The 23,980-nt window shown below is 33.4% G+C and overlaps 1 protein-coding gene across 2 annotated transcripts in view; it reads right to left on the bottom strand.

Annotated features, from left to right (window-relative positions):
• Nucleotides 1-22,130, bottom strand: part of LOC105337122 (peroxidasin) — a 34,090-nt gene extending 11,960 nt beyond the window's left edge. Inside the window, exons 1-8 of one of the 2 annotated variants that reach the window (XM_034456190.2) lie at nucleotides 21,893-22,130; nucleotides 16,535-16,606; nucleotides 13,450-13,521; nucleotides 11,891-11,962; nucleotides 10,086-10,157; nucleotides 3,566-3,729; nucleotides 1,647-1,764; nucleotides 418-578 (exon numbers count right to left, since the gene is read on the bottom strand). In XM_034456190.2, the coding sequence (XP_034312081.2) occupies nucleotides 418-578; nucleotides 1,647-1,764; nucleotides 3,566-3,729; nucleotides 10,086-10,157; nucleotides 11,891-11,962; nucleotides 13,450-13,521; nucleotides 16,535-16,606; nucleotides 21,893-22,062 (901 nt within the window). In that variant the 5' untranslated portion in view covers nucleotides 22,063-22,130. The remainder of the gene's footprint in view (nucleotides 1-417; nucleotides 579-1,646; nucleotides 1,765-3,565; nucleotides 3,730-10,085; nucleotides 10,158-11,890; nucleotides 11,963-13,449; nucleotides 13,522-16,534; nucleotides 16,607-21,892) is intronic. The other variant, XM_011441694.4, reaches the window with a different exon arrangement.
• Nucleotides 22,131-23,980: the final 1,850 nt, after the last annotated feature.

Consider the following 23,980-nt stretch of genomic DNA (forward strand, 5'->3'; position numbering starts at 1 on the left):
TGGCTAGAATTTACTGGTCTGTATTCCAGATATTATGGACTTACATTGTATACAATACTACTGATGTGTATGTACATTATTAACTCTGGATTAATTTTGTTGGACTTGATTGGTCCAGACTCCAGATGGCATGGACTTAAAAAAGTTACCATACAGTTTAGTGGTATTTATAAGTACATGTATGTACATGATTATCTCTGAAAAAGGTCAGATGTACTTTTATCAGTCTGAACTTAAGATGGTATGGACTTGAATGTTACTAAAATGTATCTACATCATTTTCTTTGGAGTAGGTATGGACTCACTGGTTATTTATGTTTGTACATGATGACTTCTGAAATAAGTCAGCTGGACTTTATTGGTCCAGACTCCAGATGGTATGGATTTAAAGCTACTTGAGTGTTTGTAAATGATTACCTCTGGAGTAGGTCAGCTGGACTTTATTGGTCCTGATTTCTTGGTTGGGGGTGCGGGCCACACACTGGTACGTTCCTTTATCCGAGTCCACTGTGTTGTGGATCATCAGGGTCCCGTCCGTCAGCATGGCCACTCGGTTGTCTTGTAGGTCCACCTCTATACTGAAATACGATCCACCTCTCTGTTCAGTATCAAATCTCAGAAATGTGGCTCAAATAAAATATTTCTTATATTCATTGCTTGCATTGATCTTAAGCTTCCATATACATGTATAACCAAAATTTTAATGCAAGTGTGAAATTGTATATCTATTAGAAAATCATGCGGTTATAAAAAATGTATCTTTGAAAATATTTATGTACCGGTAATCCTAATGATCTGACTAAGCTATTGCCAACAATGTAAGTGAAACATAACACAGAGTATCAAGAGTGAATTGTCAATCAACATCATAATTAAGGAGAGATCACCTGGATATAAACCAGAAAATTTGCCAAAGTACAGAGATTGAGAGAAATTTGCAAGACATTCACCTTGTTGTGCGTTTTTATTTTTTTGTTTTGTAGAACATTTTTAATAAAAAGTGGTATTTTTGGAACTGCATGTAATCATGTGCATCTACAGCACTGACTGTTGACTCATTTTAGGTGTGGGGGTATGATTGGTATTCATCATAATTGTATCAGAATCTCTCTCTCTCTCTCTCTCTCTCTCTCTCTCTCTCTCTCTCTCTCTCTCTCTCTCTCTCTCTCTCTCTCTCATATAAGCAAACATTTCAGGGGAAGTTTTTTCATTTAGCAATGCATGTACTTGAGTTAAGACAAGTTCTCGGTTAACTGTTAAACATTGCAAAACACAAAATAACTGCAGCCACAAAGTACCTCATGAATCATAATTATGTTTCTAATAACATACTATTAAGATCAAATCGGTACAATTTATATAAGTGCAAAGTCTCCTTCATAGAACAGCCCCTTTAACACGAATTGACACACCTCCAAAGACGTTCAAGCAATCCCTGTACTCAAAAATAAAACTATAAACACATTCCTCTCTCTCTTTCTTTCCCCTTTTTCTTTCTTTGCAAAACTCTGGGAAGAGTTTTTCAAGTTTCCCTGAGAGGAGACATAATGAATTAAATTTGCCTGGAATCAATTAGCGGGAGTTTATTTATACATCCTGACGTAACCCTGTGTTATGTGGTATAAAAACATTGACAATTTACCTACTCATTATGGAGCCAGGAAATCTTGTAGTTGCTGTTTCCATCGGCGCGGCAAGAAAAATAGGCAGTGTTCCCCATGGTAATTATCACATCTCGGGGCTCCATTGTGAAGTGTGGAGTCTCTGTGAACATACACCAAATGCATATCACTCTAAAATAATCATGGCAGGGAATTGAAAGGAGGGGGGAAATCGCAGCCTACAAAATTTTTCATCACTTTTTCCTGATAAACAAATTATGATCAAAGAATTCAAAGTGCAGCATTGTAAGCTTCTAGGAAATGGAATTGTATGAAAAATATTATGAAACTCAATGTGGTATGTCTGAAAAAGAATTCAATACTTGATAAAAAGAAAGTTTTCTTTTATTCTTAAGCTAAATAAAAGTTCACTAATAATTAAGTTTAAATCTTTTAGGTGTTTTAAAAGATTTGGAAATCAAAGAGATTTAATACATTGAAATTAATATCATTTTGTTTTTAAATACACAGAATCAACCACGTTTTTCAAGTGGCTCAGGTGAGCTAAATATGGACAAAGTACAGGAAGGCCAACTTTAGACAATAAATAAAATGATATCCTTAATGATTTCCTAAATAGCAAATGTCATAAATATTCTATACAGATACTCATTGTGTTTAATCTTCCATGTTATTAAATTAATTTTGTAGGTTTTTTAAAGTAGAAATGAAATGACTTTTTGATCCATATGGGGATGTAAAAAAAATGGTGATGAAATACTTGTTGGCAAAGACAGATAAATTAACAGAATATAACATTAGGGATTAAGTTATAAAAAAAAATAATACATGCATCTTGTCTCAACATCTCACACCTGCATAAAATTAAATGTTACCTTCGGGCATCTGGACATTTTTTATGTAATTTAAAACTGACTCTGTGTATATTGCAGACATAAATTGTTATTTAATCATTATTTTCTATTTTAAAGTATGATATGAAAAAAAAATATGGCAACCATCTCAAATTACTTCCAGGTGGTAAAAAATATAACACTTCATGTATGCAAAAAATAATTTAAGCTTCTTCACCGCATGTATCAATTTTCATGGTAATCTGGCGTGCATTATACAGAAAAATTAAACACATCTTGCATGAACAAAGCAATTTATCAAACTTTTGTAATTTATCTTATATTACATAACATTGTGACATATATTACATCAGAATGTGTTGAGTTTTTATTTTTTAATTAAACAATGGTTCAATGCTATTTTTGCATCTAATTTTAGGTGTAACAAACATTTACAATTGTTTGTACGGGGTTTCAAAAAAGCTGATTTACAGTAAAATATATTAATACAAATCATTGATTGCATTACATGTACCAATAATAGATCTATAATATAGCTACATGAAGTGATTTATAAGAGATTCTACAGATGATATGTACATTGTACAGTTGAACTTCAATATCTTGAACACAAATATCTCAAATACAATGTATAGGGCGAAGTGATAGTTGTAAGTCCCAACCACTTATTTTTAAAGAATTTTACCCTTGATATTTTGAATACTTGGATATTTTGGAGTTTTTCACAATCCCATTTAGTTCAAGATAACAAAGTTTGACTGGATATACATGACTTTCCAGAGACTCCTCTCTCTGTATGTGCTGTAAATAACTGTAAACCAACTTTTACTTTACTTTGTGATTTACCAGTGGAAAACTGGTTTGCAGCAACTTATTTTTGCCATCAAACCAATGCTTGGCACCTTAAAAATGGAAATACAAAAGACAAAAGACTGATTTACATTGATAAATATTTGCAGCAACAAGACTCCAACAAACCCCACGAAATATTCTTGCACACAAATAAAAGTTGGTTTTCAGTAGTGATTTAAAAAATAATGAACTTTTTCACTAATAAAGCAGATATTGTGTGTGTGTGTGACATCATACCGCAGTTGAAGTCTGCCTCTGTAAGCTGGCTGAGGTGTCGTCCCCGGAGATTCGCTGGTCCGTGACATACCGCGGTGGCGTGGACTCTACCCGCGTTAGTCCTCAGATAGGTCCACAACCATTTTATATCACAGTCACACTCAAGTAAGTTGGAGTCTAAGCGTCTGAAGAAAAAAGAAACACAAATCCACATATCTGTATTTATACCTGGTAGGTACATATACTTTCATTTTGAGGTTTCGGAAGGCAGAGATTTCCAACAAATTAGCCAAATCAGATCAACCTATATATCTTGCATGTGGTTTTTCTCGCCATAAACTTAAATCAACTAAAGAAAAAATTCACTTTAAAATTTTAAGTTATATAGTTTTTTTACAGAGCTCTTCTTTTTAAGGATTGAGGTTTTTCATAGTCGCAACCATCCAACCCAATCTTAACAAGCTTTTGAATTAAAACAGTAAAAAGTTGGTGAGAAGACTATTTAAGGTAGACCCAGACTTTTAGAGATTTGTGTCTAAACAAACATTCTTTTTAATTTGAGCTTATAAACTTACTAAAAAGGCCAAAATATTTATGCTTTGCACCAAAAAACATCATGTTGGGTTATGATTGAAGAAAATCAAATGATATTCATTAAATAAAAAAGTCTTATTGATTTTCTACAGCTTTTAAAGTTGTTTTTGCAAACATTGGAAAAAATTGAAATGTACCAAAGAGTCACTAAAAATTATATTGTCAACTAGATCGTTCTCGTTGCGAGCAACGAGTGGGTCTTCCGTCCGATTTTTTTGAGTAGATAAAACGACTTTTTACTCGAAATTTTTAATCTACGCAAAAAATTAGTAAAAAAAATTTTCAGCACTCGGGACTTGAACCCGGGTTGCCTGGGCCATGTCCACGACTCTGTCGACTGAGCTACTCGGACTTTCGCTTCAGGACTTTGATGCTTCATTTCTCGAGAATGCCTTGATCGATTTTAAAACAAATTACATATTCTGAATCAGTAAACAGGTCTTTATCAACTGTTAAAATATAAACAATGAATAATAAGAAATAAATAAAACAATAAAAAATAACAATAAAAAACAATAAACAAGAGGCCCATGGGCCACATCGCTCACCTGAGGAACAATAGGTATGGTAAAATCAGCTTAATGGAGTCATAATACAAACTATCTGGACAATGTACAATAATACATGTAGATCCTGTATAAATAAAATCCATTTTCCCCTGGATATTCTTATGTTTATAATCATTGGTCCCTTTTCTAACAGGATGATTTTATAGTCATATCATATGTTGAGTATTGCAGTTCTCAAAAAGATCCTTAACAATAGTTTATATATGGGATATAAACGTACATCAACCTCTGAACCTTCTCGTGAGGCCAAAGAATTGTCCTGGGGCCAAAGTCTTAACAATTATAAAGAATCATCTGGCTGATTAGTTTCTGAGAAGATTTTTAAAGATTTACCCTATATATTCCTTTGTTAAACTTTGACCCCCATTGTGGCCCCACCCTACCCCTGGGGATCATGATTTTCACAACTTTGAATCTACACTACCTGAGGATGCTTTCACACAAGTTTCAGCTTTCCTGACTGATTAGTTTCTGAGAGGAAGATTTTTAAAGATTAACTCTGTTTATTCCTATGTAAAACATCGACCTCCCATTGTGGCCCAAACCTACCCCCAGGGTTATGATTTTACAAATTTGAATTTACACTACCTGAGGATGCTTCTACACAAGTTTCAGCTTTCCTGGCTAATTAGTTTCTGAGAAGAAGATTTTTAAAGATTTACTCTATATAATCATATGTTAAAATTCGACCCCCATTGTGACCCCACCCTACCCCCAGGGGTTATTATTTTCACAAATTTGAATCTACACTACCTGAGGATGCTTCCACACAAGTTTCAGCTTTCATGGCCGATTAGTTTCTGAGAAGAAGATTTTTAAAGATTTACTCTATATATTCCTATGTTAAACTTCAATCTCCCATTGTGGCCCCACCCTACCCCCGGGGGTCATGATTTTTTACAAATTTGAATCTACATTACCTGATGAGGCTTTCACACAAGTTTTAGCTTTCCTGGCTGATTAGTTTCTGAGAAGAAGATTTTTAAAGATTTACTCTATATATTCATTTGTTAAACTTCGACCCCCCATTGTGGCCCCACCCTCAGGTGAGCTAAAAAGGTTAAGTTTACAATACGTTGGTTTCTGGAAGAACAGACTTTGAAAATTTTCTTCATAAATATTGACAAATTTTTTACTTTTTTAATCTTTAGTTTTTAAGATATGTGTACAAACATAGAATTGTGAGCAAATCTTTGTATCTTGCTTATAATTCGAAGCTTAACACTCAAATATGGTTAGTAAGTAGAAACTGTAAACAATTAAACACAAGAAACATGCACTACATGTATAACAAATAAAGAACACAATTTATTTTTTCGAAATTATTCATATATATATATATTACATGTATATACCTACATATTTCCGTCAGCGATATCAAACTCTATTTAAACTGAATAAACTCGAGAAAATGCCGAGCATCTCAACAAAACCTATTGCATTAATCTGCCATTACGCAAAAGATAATGCCGAATTACCGATAGAATAAATTGTATTTCAGTAGGCACCTACCCCTACATCAGATTTTGCTTAATTTGCGCAGGTAAACAGTTAACTGTTTGATTTAACGAATTCTCTGTTTGATTTAATACGTAAAAATCACGAAAAACAGACGATAGTTTCCAGGTAACAAAGCATAAATAATGAAAACGAAACGAAAATTAGAACAAGCTAGCACCAACGTCATGTGTGAAAACTGTCAACGCATTGAAATATCTAGCCTCAATTTATTTCACAAAATCGGCACCAATATATTTTGCATGTTTCAAAATTTCCCTTCATACGCGAACTGTTGCACAACAAGCAAATTCATCATAGTCAGATCGAACCTTTTTCGTATAATGTCATGGCTGCTTTAAGGTAGTCCTATACTCGGCACTAAATGGGCTCAATCATTAAAAACTTAGCTTTAAAAGATAAATATACATTCTAGCAATACATATACAAAAGAAAATATGTATGTTTACATGCTAGTTTGTTTGTTATCACCTCTCAGACGGGTGTACCCCCTTGCGAAAATTATTGACAATTATGAAATTTGGCAGACGTTCGTTTTTCCTAAAAATAATTACCAATTTTGGGAAAATTAGAACTGAACATACAAAATAGAGTATAAATATTTATTTAAGCCTTATCTCATCAATAATTTTGCGCAAGTTTTCGTAAGTAAGTACGCTTTATGGACCTGATGTATCAAAAGGGAATACAAAAAATGCAATGCTAGTATCGCGTTTGGTAATTTTTTTACTATTTTATGGACTCAAACTTAAATTCATGGTGTTTATTTTATAGATTGACATCTTAGAAAAAAGATTTGGTAAAATAAATCATATGTTGACGGATTACTTTTCACGCTATAAGCTCTAAACCAAGTAGACCCTGACGAAAAAATCCGTAAAAACCACATTTTGCTACAGTTTTCTGCCTAGATCTGTCAACAATGTCAGATATCATTTAAACATTAATTAGTTGACAATTGATTAAATTCGCAATAGCTTCTGTCTCTAAATTTAAACCGGTTTTAGTAAAAGAAAAAGAAAAATTCGGGAGGGGGGGGGGGGTCAAAACAAAGAAGATATAAGCATACCTGAGATCCTGGTTAATCAGAAACTTCGTTTTTCATTTTACTTTAACAGAATCGAGTTTCTCAACATTAATCATTTCTATCTCTCATAGAATACATATATTACCGTTCTAATTGCTTATTATTGCCATTGTTTACAACAGCGATGTAGAGCAAAATCAATACCGGGTATTTAAAACGCTTTGTAAAAGTCGAACCATTATTGTAAAATCCGTATTATGACGTAGTGCGATACTCGGACTACTTTAAACAAAGAACCTCGTTTTAGAAGTATGGAATACGAGTCTTGGTAAAATGGGTATGCAAACCCGGGCCGTGGCAAAATAAAAGCCGGGGCAGATCGGCAATCGTCAATTCCAAATACGCATTATTTTGCAGCAATATTTACAGCGAATACAAATATACTAGTCTATCAAATATCCTGAAATTTTAATGAGATTGGCAGATTAATAACTGCTAATATTTTGTTTTACCCAGGCCAAGTCTTGTCTACCCATTTTATTGTATGCCGAACCCGAACCTATTAAACTGATTGAAACACGCCTTTCCTTTATTATTATTTTCGTAATAACTCAGATTTGAAACAGAATTACCACTTAATTTTTGCAATTTATATTTTCCTTCCCATAAGGATAATTTATGCTGAACTACGTTGAATTTGCCTCGGTAGTTCTTGAGAAGAAGATTTTTAAAAATGCACCCCCCTTTTTCTACAATTTCAAGGTTTTCTCCGCTTTGAATACAGATCTGACTTTTATTTCTGCAATTTATATTCGCCCTTCCATAAGGATGCTTTGTGCCAAATTTGGTTGAAATTGGATAAGTGGTTTTAGAGAAGAAGTTTAAAATGTAAAAAGTTTACAGACGGACAGACGGACAGACGGACAGACGGACGGACGGACAGACGGACAGACGGACAGACGGACGACGGACAAAAGGTGATCAGAAAAGCTCACTTGAGCTTTCAGCTCAGGTGAGCTAAAAAGTCGAAAAAATTGAATTTTTGAATTTTTCTTCTTATGACGAGAGGAAGTGACCGCGGAAATTTTCTTGTGTGTGTTGCACCAGAAAAAACGGTAGATCTATCATCTCTGAAAATTTCAGCCTTATATCTTTACTCGTTTTTAAGAAACGTCGCAGACAACATTCGCTTTTAAAAATCGTTTATCGACGATAACTTCTGACCGGAAGACCGCTGAAGGCAGAAGATCCTAATTAAAATGTATTATAAATATTAAAAGTTTGGTCCTAACGAGCAAAACCATAGAAATGAGTGCAGTAGCAACCCACCCTTTTCAGTCAAGTAATTTTCCATCAAATTTTTTGACATATTTATGATTTTCCTCTCCTTTTGAAATTAATATTTGTATTGAAGCCACATAACCTTATACTTGCTCAATATTTAAAACCAAATACATGTCATCTTAAATGATCATTGCTGTGCACAAAACTATAACTGCATGAAATTTATCACGCTGTCTAAAAAAAGAACCAAACATGAACGGCACAGGATTTACCTTAACCAGCTTTTGATTGCCGCTATGCATTCACTACAACTTCTATTTGAAGACATTGTTATTTCTTTGTTCATAAGATTCATCCCACTTTTAACAATGATCATTATTAACGGTAATTAATATCTACGGTAATCAATGTAAATTTAATCATTTTCTTGTCAATTGTAGACACATCAGCCATTGCAGAGAACAAAACTGTCCTTCAATTTAAAGTAAAACATGCCAACTCCTGACACCAATGCATTAGCCTCCAATTAGAATAGGTAACTGCTGTGTGAATAGGAACTCGTGCTGATTATACAAAAAAATATGGGATAAAAGTAAGAATGCCTTTAATAAAAAAAGACGTAGTGAAGGACCTATCTGACACTCTTAAATTTAAAATTTCAAATCTATGCAATTAACTCTCCTAATTAAAGCTTGCATCCAATAAAGATTGGAATTTTGTTGACACTTAATGTGTGAATTATCTTCACAGGCAAAATTTTATGGCAATTTCTTCTCCCATAAAACTGCTCTATTCTTTGAGATATGAAAATACCATCATGTTGGTGTGGAATTTGTTAATTAACTAGACAACTATCAGTTTCCATGCAGATCCAAAATATTTTCTACCAGTATTAGTTGCTAAAAAAAATTATTTTTAAAACGGTAGCAGGGTAAAAACACATCAAAAAACACTTAATCATCTTGCCAAATTGTTGCACAAAATTTTATTTAGAATGCAGCACTATACTGGCTCAGGTCTTATATGCCAAAAAAATATATTTGTTAATGTTAATTATTGTTTGTTCATTACATGTATATATAGTTGGTATTTTTTGTTTTTTTCTGTAAGGTTATGTAATTTCAACCTTTTTATTTGGGATTTTTTTTCCCAATCTTTCTAAATAACTCAAATAAAAAGATAATTAACTTAATTTTGTATACATGAGCAAAGAAAAATTCTATTGCTTTTTGATCTCTCATTCATAAAGGGGAAAAAACTCCTGCTATTTATGAATCCCCTTTATCCACTGGAGATATTTATAATAAATTATTCAAAATATTACTTTCAATCAGTAAAAGAGAATCGCAATGTCATTCCTTTGCAACAACAAAGATAAAAGTGAAACCATTGGTGGATACAGGGGTAAAAAAAAGCCTTGGTATGCAATTTATTATTCAAACACATGTATGCGCAAAAAATTCGACCAATGTTTGAGTGCTCCTTATCGTAGGAAACATTCGTTCCCTGTGTGGTAAACAATTATGTCATTATGTATATATATACTCACAATCTTCTTAGATTACGGGAATGCGAAAACAAAGCAGGTGAAAGTTTCTGTATATTGTTATGGTGCAAGAATCTGCAAATACAAAGCGTTATATTCCTTCTGATACATACAGCATGTATACACAAACCAAACAATGGCATATCCTGTGTGATGGCAGAACGACAGTGGCAGTTCATTTCCACATACATGTACCACATATAAAATTGATTTTCATGTCATTTTTTTACCCATTTATTTCAATGCCAATAGAAACTTTATGCCAATTTTAATCTTCTCAATAGCATTACATTCAATCTGCAGCTTTATATGACAGAATTCAATTATTCTATATTAAATCTTCTTAACATTTTAAAAGAAGGTTTATTGAGCAATTCTAGCTTTTATTACATTGTTTCCCCCTTACTGTAAAATTGAATTCTAAATGCCATTGTTCAGTGCAGTCAACAAACAGAGCAGCCAATGAATATAATATCTGGCATTTACAATTGTATTTGTTGCGCAACATTTATATGCATACTTAAAATAGAAATAAAGCAACAGCGACAATCTTTTCTATGCAGACATCTCAGACAAGCAATTGCTTTTGTATGACAGTAAAGTAAGCCCATTATTTTGCAGCCATAAACAGGTGATACACCCTGTGAAAGGTAGTTCTTATTACATTTATCATTACCACATTAAAATTACATGTTCATGTTTTACATTATTACAATTTACCGGTAACCCAAAGTTACATGTATTACAAGTGTTAGAATCTTAGGCAATGGAAGACAGTTGATTTCACATGCACGACATGAAAACAATCGATGAATTTAATGAATTTTTTACTTATTAAGAGTCATACACTATTTGATTTTTATTTAAAGGCCATAAAAAATTAAACTGGCAACATGCCGCACATAGCTTTTAATAAATGGGTGCTAGAACTTTATGGTGTGGAATTTTTGTGTTTAAGAGAACTTTTTTTTCAAAGTTCATGATCAGTTCATGCACATTAATCTAGTTAGTCTGTCATCTGCTGGACTCGTAGAAAGCAAATGAAGGGAGGAGAAATAAGGCCCCAAGTTATTCTCTTTGAACGGCCGGACAAAAGCCTCTCTTTGAAGCGTTATCATAGATGCAAATTTCAAGGAAATTTCTCATTAAATTGTTCATCATCCATGAACAAAGGCAATATTCAATGGAAAAAATCTATACTTTTGGCTTCAGATTATCAAATAATCAGGCAACGGATAATGAAAAATTAATCAGGACAAAGTATATTTTTTCTACAATTGAGTTTATACATATAACATCAATACTATGTTCACGGCTTGCAAAAAGGCTTTGTAAGAATATCGATATTAAGCTGAATAGAATTGAATTCAGCTACTGTGTATATCTTTTATCCATATATCTGCATGTATATAAGCATATTCGCATAAAAGCATTGCATTGGATCATATCTAGAATTATAGGCTTAATTCTTTTTTATCAAATCTAAGGGTCAAGCCAATCAAACATGTAGTTCTAACAATGTCATAGCCAATATGGCAATGTTACACAGTAATTTTATGTATGACTGTGGAACTGTAGCTCTTCAATAGTGAACAAGAGATTGGCAATTAATCTGTCCATTTATATGTCCATGCATTTGTCTGTCTGTCTGTCTACCCTTCCTGTAGAGCTAGCTAGGTTTGCTTGAAATGAGTTTGTAAGAATCTTTCTCAAATCTATAGATATCCATAACAAAGCAACATTATTTCTTTTGTCGCATTAACTTTGAATATTTGAAGAAAATGTAGGTCGGTAGTATATGTACTTACATTTGCTGTAGATTTCGTAAGTTGCTGAAAGCTTGGCTTTCTATAGATTTTATTTGATTTTTATATAAATATCTGAAAAAGAAAAGGGAAGAAATATAAAAACATGTTACTCTTCTCAACATTGTTGATTTTTTTTTTCTATTCCTTTAGTAAAAATGTCAGCCATCAATTGTCAAGTGCAATAAATCATTTTCGAATTCTGTAGATAATCAGGCATGACAAAAATAAACATCCTCTGGCTTTCACAGCAAGTTTATCACCTCCTTATCTTTGAAGTTTTTCCTAGCTTATGGGATATTAAAAGTATACTGAAATCAGCTTCTATTAACATTTAACCACAGAATTCTGATATCTACAGAATTGGAGGTGTAAAAAAAAATAGGGCCTGAAGGGCTTGCCTGAATGCATCCTTATGCAAACACTCTTGATCCATTTTACCCTTCTTTATGTCTATTCATTTATATCTCATTCAAAAGAAAATCCCCTCAAAAGACTTTTAAAGAAGTTTATCAGTCTGTCAACAGAAAATTGAAAGTGGTATAACCTAAATTTTAAAAAAAAATTACAAAAGAATTCTAATATTTGAATAAACCAAATTGAATTCAAATTGAAATTTGAATGCAGTTTAATTGACTGATGGTCAATGCCCAATTTTAGGAGGGTCAAGCTCCCTATCAAATTTCCCTTATAGTAAATTCTGTATGTGTGTAGAACCCTATCAAATTTCCCCTAGAGCAAATTCTGGTTCAGATTTATGAAAAACGTACAACAAGCACAATTCAAACAATGACAGCTAGACCAAATCCAATAGAGTGTATTCCATTTTCAGTGTCATGTAAACTTTAAAAGTTCAACTTTTTATTTAAAATGCATGCAACAATTGCTGAACTATCAGTTTAACTATATGCGCACTGAGAAAGATGTTCCAGGAATGTATACCAATAGCAGTATATCATTTACATATTATAGCTTTATTGATAGATGTTACACATGTAATATGTAAGAAGTATGAATAACAAAAATTTTTTGTCAGGGTCAGCAAAAAAACCATATAGATATCTAATACACATTATATTTTTATTTGAAATAAACACTCACAAATGATGGTTATATAACATAATTGAATTTGGATACTGTACAGTATATGTCAAATAGTACTCCATGTACTGTGTATTAATTTTTTTTAACATTTTTTAGAATAAGCCTAACTGGCAATTAACCTCCAATACTTTTTAATTGTGTCCAAAATAGAGTGCAAATACTGGCTATGAAATGTTTAAATGTTTGCTAAAACCTCAGAGCTTTGTTATACCTTCAAATGTATAACAGTACAAAAAATATCAAAATGAAAATATCATCTTGCTAAAATAAAATAAGTAAATAGGACTGCTAGCTACCCTAAAGCTATCACTCAACATATTTCTTGACTCTGGGCTGAAAAACTTGACTATCAATTTGCATCCACATCCATTTTTATAACTCTATCATTTATAAAATAATTCATATATAGCACTGATTCGAACACAACTTAATCTCTTTGTTTACATAAATATACTTACAGATATCGTAATTCTGAAAGGCCCTCAAATGCTCCATTTTCCAACCTTTGTATCTGGTTATTATTAAGCAGTCTGGAAGAAAAAATTTAGTCTCTGTATTCTGTATGCCGTGCTTATATTTTAATAAACATTTTTACTCATTATATGCTGTAAACCAAATTTTATTTAATGCAACTTTAATTCGCAATTACCTTACAATAAACTGGTTCGCAACGACTAATGTTTGCAACAAAGCCTTATCCAGACCCTCGATGTTATAACAATCATATGACAAGGACTGGTTCGTGGTTCGAAGCGAGAAATATTCGAGACAACGAAGCTCTTGCCAACCTCATGACAATTTCATGCACGTGAATAAAAGTTGGTTTACAGTATAAAATCAATTCATGTATTGATCAATGATACGATAAGTAATAGAAAAATTAATCTATTTGGGGGGGGGGGGGCTCAGTGATGAAAGAGAGTAATTCTCCTGCCTGTTGCCTGTTCGTATCCCTCAGTGACAAGATGTATTTGAAAAATAAATACTGTTAATCTGCATGGCTTCCTGTTTTTTTGGCTGAGAGTTGATTTACATTTAATTACGTGAGATGGTAAAAAAAAAGAGGAGAATGTCAATGACGTGCACAACCAGAGTGAGGATCAAGGATCGAGCTCTATCTAGCTGAGAAGAATGTGTATTTGAATTCCATTATGATCCAAGCTAGAACTTGTCAACGAATTCACAATGCACCCACGCAGTCTTCTTGTACAGTTATGGAGATATAAATGTGTTGACATAGATTAGCTACATATAGGGTACGTGTCCAAGAAGAATGACTTCGATTTGCTGCGATCCTCTTGTTTGAATGAACCAACACCCAAAATGTTAAAACGGTGCAATATTGAGTATCAAATGACATAAAATATAATCCTTTGATAGATACCAATGATTTTATTTCACTGACTATAATAATAAATTTGTAATGCAATGCAAAACTAATTTTAGTCAATTATAAATAAGTCTAAAATATTGTATAACTTTAGTTAGATATTTTGATGTATAAATGATTTTAAAAACAGGACAAACTGTTTTAAAAATTATTATAATATTATAGCTGAGAAATAACTATGGATTCATCATATATATGCTTCACAGTTTTGACACATGAAAACAAATGCTTGAGACAAAGTACCAACACGTGCTTCTGCATCCATCACCACAAAATCAGATTTACCCAGCACAGTGCATGGAGTGTATTGCTAAAGCAAGAATCATAAAAGGGGTCTATCAATTACTTAATTCACTTGTTGGCAATCTCCTCTCTCGATTCTCCCTACAAGTGACCTGAGATATGCTGGATTACTGCCCTTGATGAATGAGGCTGTCTGCACACCATGCAAGGCAGCTACTGGTATATAGTATTTATCGTTTGCAGTCGAGGAGATATGAGAAATAACCTTTTGATGACATCATAGCCATTGAGATCATTTATCACCGGAAATGAGTAACTTCAGAGTTCAGACAAAGTCTTTTGTCTAGACAACATGAATGGGTTGTATTTTTAATTTTTTTTTTTCAATTTTGGGATTATTGATATCAAAGTTTTTATTATGATCTCTGACATGGAAATGTTTCAAGTTTTAAATTCAAATATCTTCAAAGATTCTTTGAATTTCTTTGATTTCAATCCTCTCTAGTGAAACTAGATTGAAACTTAAATTTACAAGTGAATAGATTCCATTTATAGATAATTAATTTAAAAGTGGCATCTTATACTCATTCCAGTAGTCTCTTCAGAATCAAACAAAAATGAAGACAATTTTTCTGTAAAAAATTCTTATTTCTTTTCCTGTTTACTTGAAAATTCTGTGTGATCAGGCAATGCAAAAGAGTACAATTTTTGGATTTTTACACAATTTTTTTTTTTTGGGACTTTCCTTCAATGTTTTATGTCATAGAGACAAAGCAGCATAAAACATAATGTTTGGGTATTCCTCAACACTTGTTTTGTCGGAGTGCATGGATATCTTATCGCAATCAGTGGCTGCAAAGCATACACCAAAAGGCTATCCCAATTCTCCTCACCCTTGCTTATGTCATCTTCTCTGTTTTATTATATGATTCATATCCTATTCCCCAACAAAGGAACTTCTTTCCGTTACTTCCTTCTGTGAAGGAAATTTCAAAATAGAAGATGATGCAAACTCTCTTGTATAGTGTTGAGAAATTTTAGGCAAAGAAACTTCTTTCTGTTACTTTTTTGTGTGGAGGAAATTTCAAAATAGATGGTGATGCAAACTCTCTTGTATAATAAAATATTAATGTTGCAAAATTTTAGGCAAAGAAACTTCTTTCTGTTATTTTTTTGTGGAGGAAATTTCAAAATAGAAGATTTCAGGTTTAAGAGAGAGAGAGAGAGAGAGAGAGAGAGAGAGAGAGAGAGAGAGAGAGAGAGAGAGCACACACACACAGAAAGAGAAAGAAAGATAGATTAATTGATGAGAAAAAAGAGCCTGAGGAAGATAGCCAACTCTGTCTTTTCCCCCCTGTTGTTCTTGGGTCATTTTTTATGTGAGTCATATCTGTGTCACTTACTGTCCCATTAAGTATGTATACCTCCATCAAGATGAAAAGAAAGATCTGCAGTGAACCTAATGATTAATGACGGCCAAATTTCATTCATAATCAGCTTTCATCCCAGACAGAAGCACTTAGGACTTTCTCAAATACTGATTTAGCTTACCTAGGTGACAGACACAGGTTTCAGTTGTAAGATATTTCAAAGTGTATCATAAAAAATCCAATAGTGCATGGAAATCATAATTATATATATGTACATGTAGTATCCATATCATGTATTTTGGAGATAAGATGATTTAGATACCTCCAATAAGCAGTCAAGTACAGTACCAGAAAATATGAATACTTAGAGCATATACCTTATATTATGATCATCTCATATTGGACAATCCAAAGGCCCAAATTGACAGCATACCGTTAATTTTTCATTCATTTTTAATTCAATAACACTTTTGATACAATTTCAATATATCCTTGACTTGAAATATGCATATATTAGTATATAAAGAAATAAGTACTTACAAGGTAGATATTCTCCTCAATTCTCTAAAAGTTCCTCTTGGAATGTTCCTTATCCTATTAAATCTTAAATCTCTGAAAAATACAACATCATAGAAATAATTAAACACTGGACATTGGGTATTTGGATATCTGATCTCTGATGTTCATTGTCCCATCTTGAGTCATAGCTAGATGTAGAAATCAGATAAAAAAAAGAATCGTATTGGTGTGTAAAGTGTGACAAGGAACATACTCTATATCGTGTTATTTTTGCCCTGTGATATTTTTGCCCTTCTACACTTGCAAACAGTTTCGTCTCATCTTGAATTGCCCCAAACAGAGTAAGAAATACATATATATATATATATATATATATATATATATATATATATATATATATATATATATATATATATATATATATATATATATATATATATATATATATATATTCTTTCTTATTAACAGTTGTTTAAAAATTGTTTTTGATTTCACCCAGTGTAAAATTCGCCTGCTGATTACAAGGCCAAAAAGGGCAAAAATTAAACAACAGGGAATATTTCTCTGTATACAATAACTTATAGCATCTTCGTACTTTTACCAATTAACAAATGCTTATGATTAATTTTTAGAACAGGAAAGAACTGACATAAATAAAGCTTACATCATTCTACTTAAAATCTTTTTTTTTATGAATGATATTTACAATTTAAGTACAAGCTAATTCGTCAAGTTATAAAGAGGTTTGAAACATCTGAATATGACACAAAGAAATTTAAGTTCACTGAAGTGTTGCATCTGTTAGGTAATCACGGCAGCGGTGAACCAGCTGGGGTGTCTGGAGGGTTGATGATGTCAGAGTCAAGAAATTCTCTGTCCATATCCCCCCCAAACCCAGAGACGCCATGTGCCACTTGCTGTGTGTGTTTATGAAGCTAGCTGGGACTTCATCTGCCACTCTAACCTATAATCTGAACACTATCTTTTTTTCCCCTCTTTATAAACCAAGCACTTTCTTTGATTCTGATACATTGTAATAAAAAGTGGAATGGGGGGGGGGGGGGGGTTGCTCATCTACTATAATAAGCACTTGATGATAGACAAGAGCATTTTGATTCAGATTGTTATAAATTGTATACACAGTTGTAAATTGCCATGGATCTTAATTGTGTTTATCTCCACTTTTTACACTAATCTATTTTCTGTATATCTCTTCATTAGAATGTATAACCTTTTCCATACAGACATTTTAATACTAATTATGAGCATTAAATTCAAATATATAATCTGAATCAAGGATATCTTGGGACATGCAGACTATAGATATAGTTATAAAAAGGTTCACGTTAACAAAGAAATACATGTACACCTGCACATCATAGAAAAATATTTATAATCTCCCTACTTAACAAAAAGTCTACCAATTGCCTGGCAAGAGGTCTTAAGATTTATTGTGTAACAAACATGCATACAAAAACACTTCAACAGGTGCAGGGGGAACCTCTAGTAGCTGAGATTTCCCTGCAACAGCACCAGACCAGTCAAGTAATTGACATATTTATAGATTTGGAGGGAGGGAGAAAGTAAATCATTCCATCCAATTTGTCACCACTAGAATTATCATTTGCAGTCACGGGGTGGAGTAGATAATGCGGTTTCCTGAGTAGCCCTAGGGTCCTCTTGGCTACAGCTACCAGTAACTGCTCCCCATACATCTTCACCTGAACTTCCATTAATTGTGACAGTGTAAGTTCAATGACCACTCTCTATCATTTATAAAAAAAAAAAATTTACGAAAGGGTAGACATTCTTTTCAGTAAGTTCTTGCATGAGCTAGGTGTTAATTTTCAAACAAGAAGACGTCAAACATCTCAACCCCCCCCCCCCCCCCTCCTTTTCCACCATCAACCCCCCTCCCCTCCCCGCCATCTGCCTTCTACCAACAATTGATATTAGCATGCAGGCAAACCAGACACATTACGATACTTTCTAAATGGCTGAAATTTCAAACAGTTTATGTCTAAGCCATTAAATCTAGGCTAAAGAGACATTTCTAATTTAATGATAGAATCTGATGGTAGAATAAACAGTGGCGATTTTATGTGGCTATCTCTGGAGCTCACTGCTATCAAACTCTCTCAGATTGCCTACATACTGAACATTCTCCAATCAGGGCATATAAGAGAACATTTATTTTCTAAATTGAAATGGTTCCTAAGATTTTATCTATTTTTAAATACATCACCAATAAAGTTGACAAATGACCTAGTAAATTTATTTTTTACACATAAATTATGCTTTGCTTATCTTGATGCATGAGGATTAAAACTGTACTCATGTATTACACCATTTACACATGTAACTTTCGTACACAATACATGTACATTGTATTGCCACCCAGCCTTAGTGTCCTTTTTTGTTGTTTAATGAACACCTGGTGAATGGAAGTATGTACAAGTGCATATCAGTGATGCTCTTAGGAGAGTGGGATGATTTTAGAAGTATTTCAGATTTAGTACCTATATCTTGAACAAAGCATTTGGTTTTTGGCGTATAAAAAGTGCACTCCTAAAGTACAGCCAATAAACTGTCAAAAGCACACTTTTGCTATTATTATAATATTTAAATTCAGAGCACTGTCTAGCATGCCACTATATTTGCATTTTATGAAGTCAAGGTCTTTCATAAATGTGTGATTTGTTTTGCAGCCCCCCCCCCCCCCTCCCAAATGGTACCAACTTCCAAGGTGTACAGACCAGACAGTATATTAAATATCAAATTAAATATGGCACATTCTGATTATGCATGCACTAATTATGTAATCACATTTTCAATGTGAAATAAAAAAAAAAATAAAACTTTGAAGTCCCAGGAGGTAATGCTGACATAGGAAGCTAGAGACTGACTTGTAATTTCCTAATCATTATTTGCATTTCTTGACATTGAAAAATGAACATTTTGGTTTGTGCACTAGATTAACCTTCCTTTAAAAAAAAAATGAAAACAACACTTGACTTATTTTAAAAGTTTTTAATCATCATGGGAAGGAAGTTCTTCACAGTACCAGCTACTTCTGCATTTTGATTGTTAGATAATTACACCACCTTCCCCCATTTAAAGTTTCAATGACTACATCATCAAGAATTTTTGAACAAAGCTTTTAGGACTCTCAATTTATAAAGGAAATAGTCACGCCATGCGCTACTCAAACCCCCCCCCCCCCCACTGTTTCCGTAAATTCTCGATCTTTGCACCTTGAAATGCATTCAATTGTCCAATCACTTAAAATTGTTTGCATTTTATACCTTGTTTTGATTTATTTGGTTGTATTTTGACACGCTTAGCAAATGTGTTGTCAAGTCACAGTGCTTATATCATTATTGACTCGATGCAATGTATGAAGACATCTCCGCAATGGAAAGATCTACGAACAAAGAAGGTGAGTTGGTTCAAACAGCTGATTTATTACACTAGCCAGGAGCCGCATACAGCATGCATTCCCCACTTAATCTTACACAAATGCCCATTAAATTGAATTAAGCCATTTAAGGGTGTTAAAATTACATGGAAATTAATCAAACGTCCCTCCACAGTGAACAATTATTTCAAATTACCCTCCTTCTACAAAATTAGGCAAATTTGTGCTTCAGAAATCCCTTTACAAGCCTTTCACATCAAATTAGGACACACACTGATAGATGGTAGATAGGTAATTTAGACATCATTCTTCTAATGGAGACTATATGTATATGGGACCCTTTGACAATGCAAGTTAAAGTCGAACAGAAAATAAGATAACAAAAGCTTGATATTGAATTTTCTACTGAAAAATGGCCCCTGGGGTCAGTTGATAGAGAGAAACCTGGTCAGTATTTATGTTTGACTGGTCAATCCTTGGGTAAATAATCGGTTGCATAAACAAATATTGAGATAACATCTCAATTTTTCCAGATACATAAGCAGATTTTGATCCCATATAAATACCTGATTACCCAGGTGGTCTTCTGATTTTTTTTCCACTAATTTTTGGCAATGAAAAATAATATTTACTTTGTTTTAGCATATTTTAAAAAAAATAAAAAAGTTAAATCAAACATGCACTTGCATGTAATTAGTGGTGCTCTCTCTCTCTCTCTCTCTCTCTCTCTCTCTCTCTCTCTCTCTCCCTCTCTCTCTCTCTTTTAAACCTGGATTTAATCCATGTAAAAGAGTTTTGAACTATTAAAATAAAGTCATCTGCACCTATTCATAACAAGGTTCAATAGTTTTCTGAGTGCTCTAGATAAATCTAACTTCACTAAACGAACCTTTACTTTTCCTCAGTTTCAATTTCTTTTTTAGAATTATTTGATCTTTAAAGCTGGTAATAAAATCGTTCAGCCTACATAAGAGTCATTACTGCTTATCATTAAAAATTTCATACACCCATGTTGGACATGTTTTCAAAGCTGTGTGATTCACCAATGAAACTATAAATTCTTGCAGCAAACCGAAAAACACTTTACACTGTTTTTAATATCATATCAAAATAGTTTTCTATATATTTTTGAAAATGAGTGTTAAAATGATATGTTCTTGAATTCAAACAAGCAATTCCTCCTGTTTCCATAATTCAGGTCCCATTAGCAGAGTAAAATTGGATATAAGTTTTTCCCTTTATCATACTGCAAGAAACAACAAAATCCTTCCGAAATCAAATCAAACTCACTTGAAGTAAGCTAAGGACTTTAAAACCCTCATATTTCACAGATCTGACTTTTTAATCCTAAGAGAAAACTATTTACATATTCCATAATCTGTTGTCACTGTCACTAAAAATGTGGGCAGCGCCTTTAAAGAAAATGCAAATTTTATCCAATTTTGATTTTTTTTCTCTCTCTCTCTCTTTCATTATAAATCTAAGAATCAGCTTTATGACATGCATGTTTATATTTTGAAGGTGAATTCTAGTGGAAGTGATATGTCTGACTGAGCAGTCCTGTGTATGGGCTGCTAGGTGTGTTATCATTAAGATAAGAGGTATACAGGTGAAACACAGGTGCCCCCTCTTTGTATGGAAGTGGCTGAGCAATTTTTCACCCAAACGTCAAATACAACGAGATGGTGCCCAAGTGTGTTGTTAAAAAACATGCTCACTATCACCCAAAAACTGACTCCTTGGTTAAATATTTAATAAACAGACTGGGTTCTTTATTATGAACCTATTTACAAATTGAACGCCATACAGCCAAGACAAGCACCCCCCCCCCCCCCCTCCCCATATAATTTTTTTTTTCACCAACCCTTTTTATCTACTTATGATTTCGGCTATATTGTAAGTGTGATAATTACTACATGGATAAAAGAAGAATTTTTTTTTAAATTAATTTATATACGTACAGAACTGTTGTGGTTGGGGGGATTCCCGAAGGCACCCGGTCCAACTGTAGAAACATGCATCGCACTGTGGATCCCCGAATACACACACACTTTTCGGGACAATTTTCCTGAGAAAGTACATTTGTAGCACACAATAAAATCACAATGCACAAATGTTTAATCCATTCCATGATGTCCTCGGAATTTCAATAATCCGACTTGATTGTTTATAACTTTTTTTTCTTCTTTCAGTTTCTTGAATTGCTTGGTATCGTCTGCTCAGCTGATCAATACAGGAGTACGCGATGTTGACATTTTTGTATTGGAGTGCACGTTTGTGAACGTCCCAACCCACTCAAACAAGCGTTCGCTCTGTCAAATAACTGGCATCTCGACGCTTTAATAGACAGGCATAAGATTACGTGGTGCGTTTAAGGATTTCGGAGGGCTCATCACAACATGCAACATCAGGGGGTGCCTCTGTCTTTATTCGCGGGAACTTGACTGTTCGTCACTCGCGTGTCCTCTCCTATATCTACAGTGAAGATTGGTGTACATGTAGCTACTTTATATACAGTCAGTATTATCTGGCAGAGAGAGAGAGAGAGAGAGAGAGAGAGAAATGAGGCACTTCGATATATGTCAGCTGATAGAAAAACTCATTAAGTTAACTTAATTTTTTAAAGTTTAATTTTAGTTATAGGTTTTGGTGGGTTTTTTTTGTCTATACACCCCTTCATTTCAATATAACTTTTTCATTGAACAAAGTCAATTGTCTTACTTTTTTAAACAGCAGAAAAGAAAAAGACATCGACCTACAGGACAGATCCTTGTTCCTTTGTTTAGATATACAACAATGTCAGAATTCTCCGTAGGTCACAATGATATCAACATCTTTGATTATTTAGAAGTCCTAGCTGTGTCAATGTAACCCCATACCACTGAACGTCAGCCGTAAAGAATTAAAGTTGAACGATCTTTTTGAAATCCATCAACTTCTATGTCGACGTCCTCCTCATTTTAATGGAAGAAAAATATCTTCCACGTAACAAATGTTTCGGAAGAAGGGAAAATGACGGAATAAATAGAAATTAGATCGCCTGGGTGTATTTTTCATTTTTTTTCCAGCTGGATGTAAAGTCACGCGTATGTCGACCTAAGCAGAAAGAGGAATTCTATAGAAAAAAAATACATGGTAAATCCACTGATCCTAATTCTAATTTAATCTCTGAATCCTCAGATTATTGGTTTCTGTAAACCTAATTATCCCACGTTAATCACATAATAAGTTTAAAGCGATGTTTGAGTATAAGGCTGCTTTTAATCATTTTAATTTCTTTTATTCATTTTTGACGGAGGGTCTGTTCAATTTCAATGTTGTCATGTAGTAAAGCAGGATATTATTTACCCCTGTTTGAATTAAATTTGAGATCAAGTTTCAAGGCTGAAAAAAATGAATTCAAAACCTTTGTCTGGTTAGTGCCTTCTTCAACACACAAAGAGAGAGAGAGAGAGAGAGAGGGGTGTACGTGTCAATTGCCATTTTTTCCACAAGTTTGTAATATTATATCAGACTGACAATTTGAGATCAAAATATTTAAGTACATGTATTTGTTTTATTGCTTTGTGCTCTCACTCCCAGGTGTCAAGCGATACAAAAATATTTTACGACCATATACAAAGAATCAATCGCCATGCGTCCGAGTGGAACCTTATTTACTGTTCGACTTATTCTCTGAAAAGATGCGGACATACATGGACATCATCTGAGAAAAATGTTCGTCTAGAAATACAGTAGATGCTTGTATACTTCAAATGGAAAATAAAGTTACATCTATTTAATCATTTTTACGCGTGATTTTTCTACTGAATTAAACGCACAAAATATCAGCGTCAGTATACTAGTATATAATTGGCGAATTACCTTCTACATGTATATCAAACATGGAGCACTTGGCAATTGTCCCCAGACATGGAACGCAATACAGACGGTAATTTCTGCAATTGCCAGAAAAAAATCCATGTGAACCATTGCAAATCAGTTCTTAATATCTGACGATTTCTCTGCTTATCTAGATACATCAGGACATGCGAGGGATTGGGAATGCT

The sequence above is a fragment of the Magallana gigas genome, chromosome 7 (genome assembly GCF_963853765.1).
Source record: "Magallana gigas chromosome 7, xbMagGiga1.1, whole genome shotgun sequence".
NCBI lineage: Eukaryota > Metazoa > Mollusca > Bivalvia > Ostreida > Ostreidae > Magallana > Magallana gigas.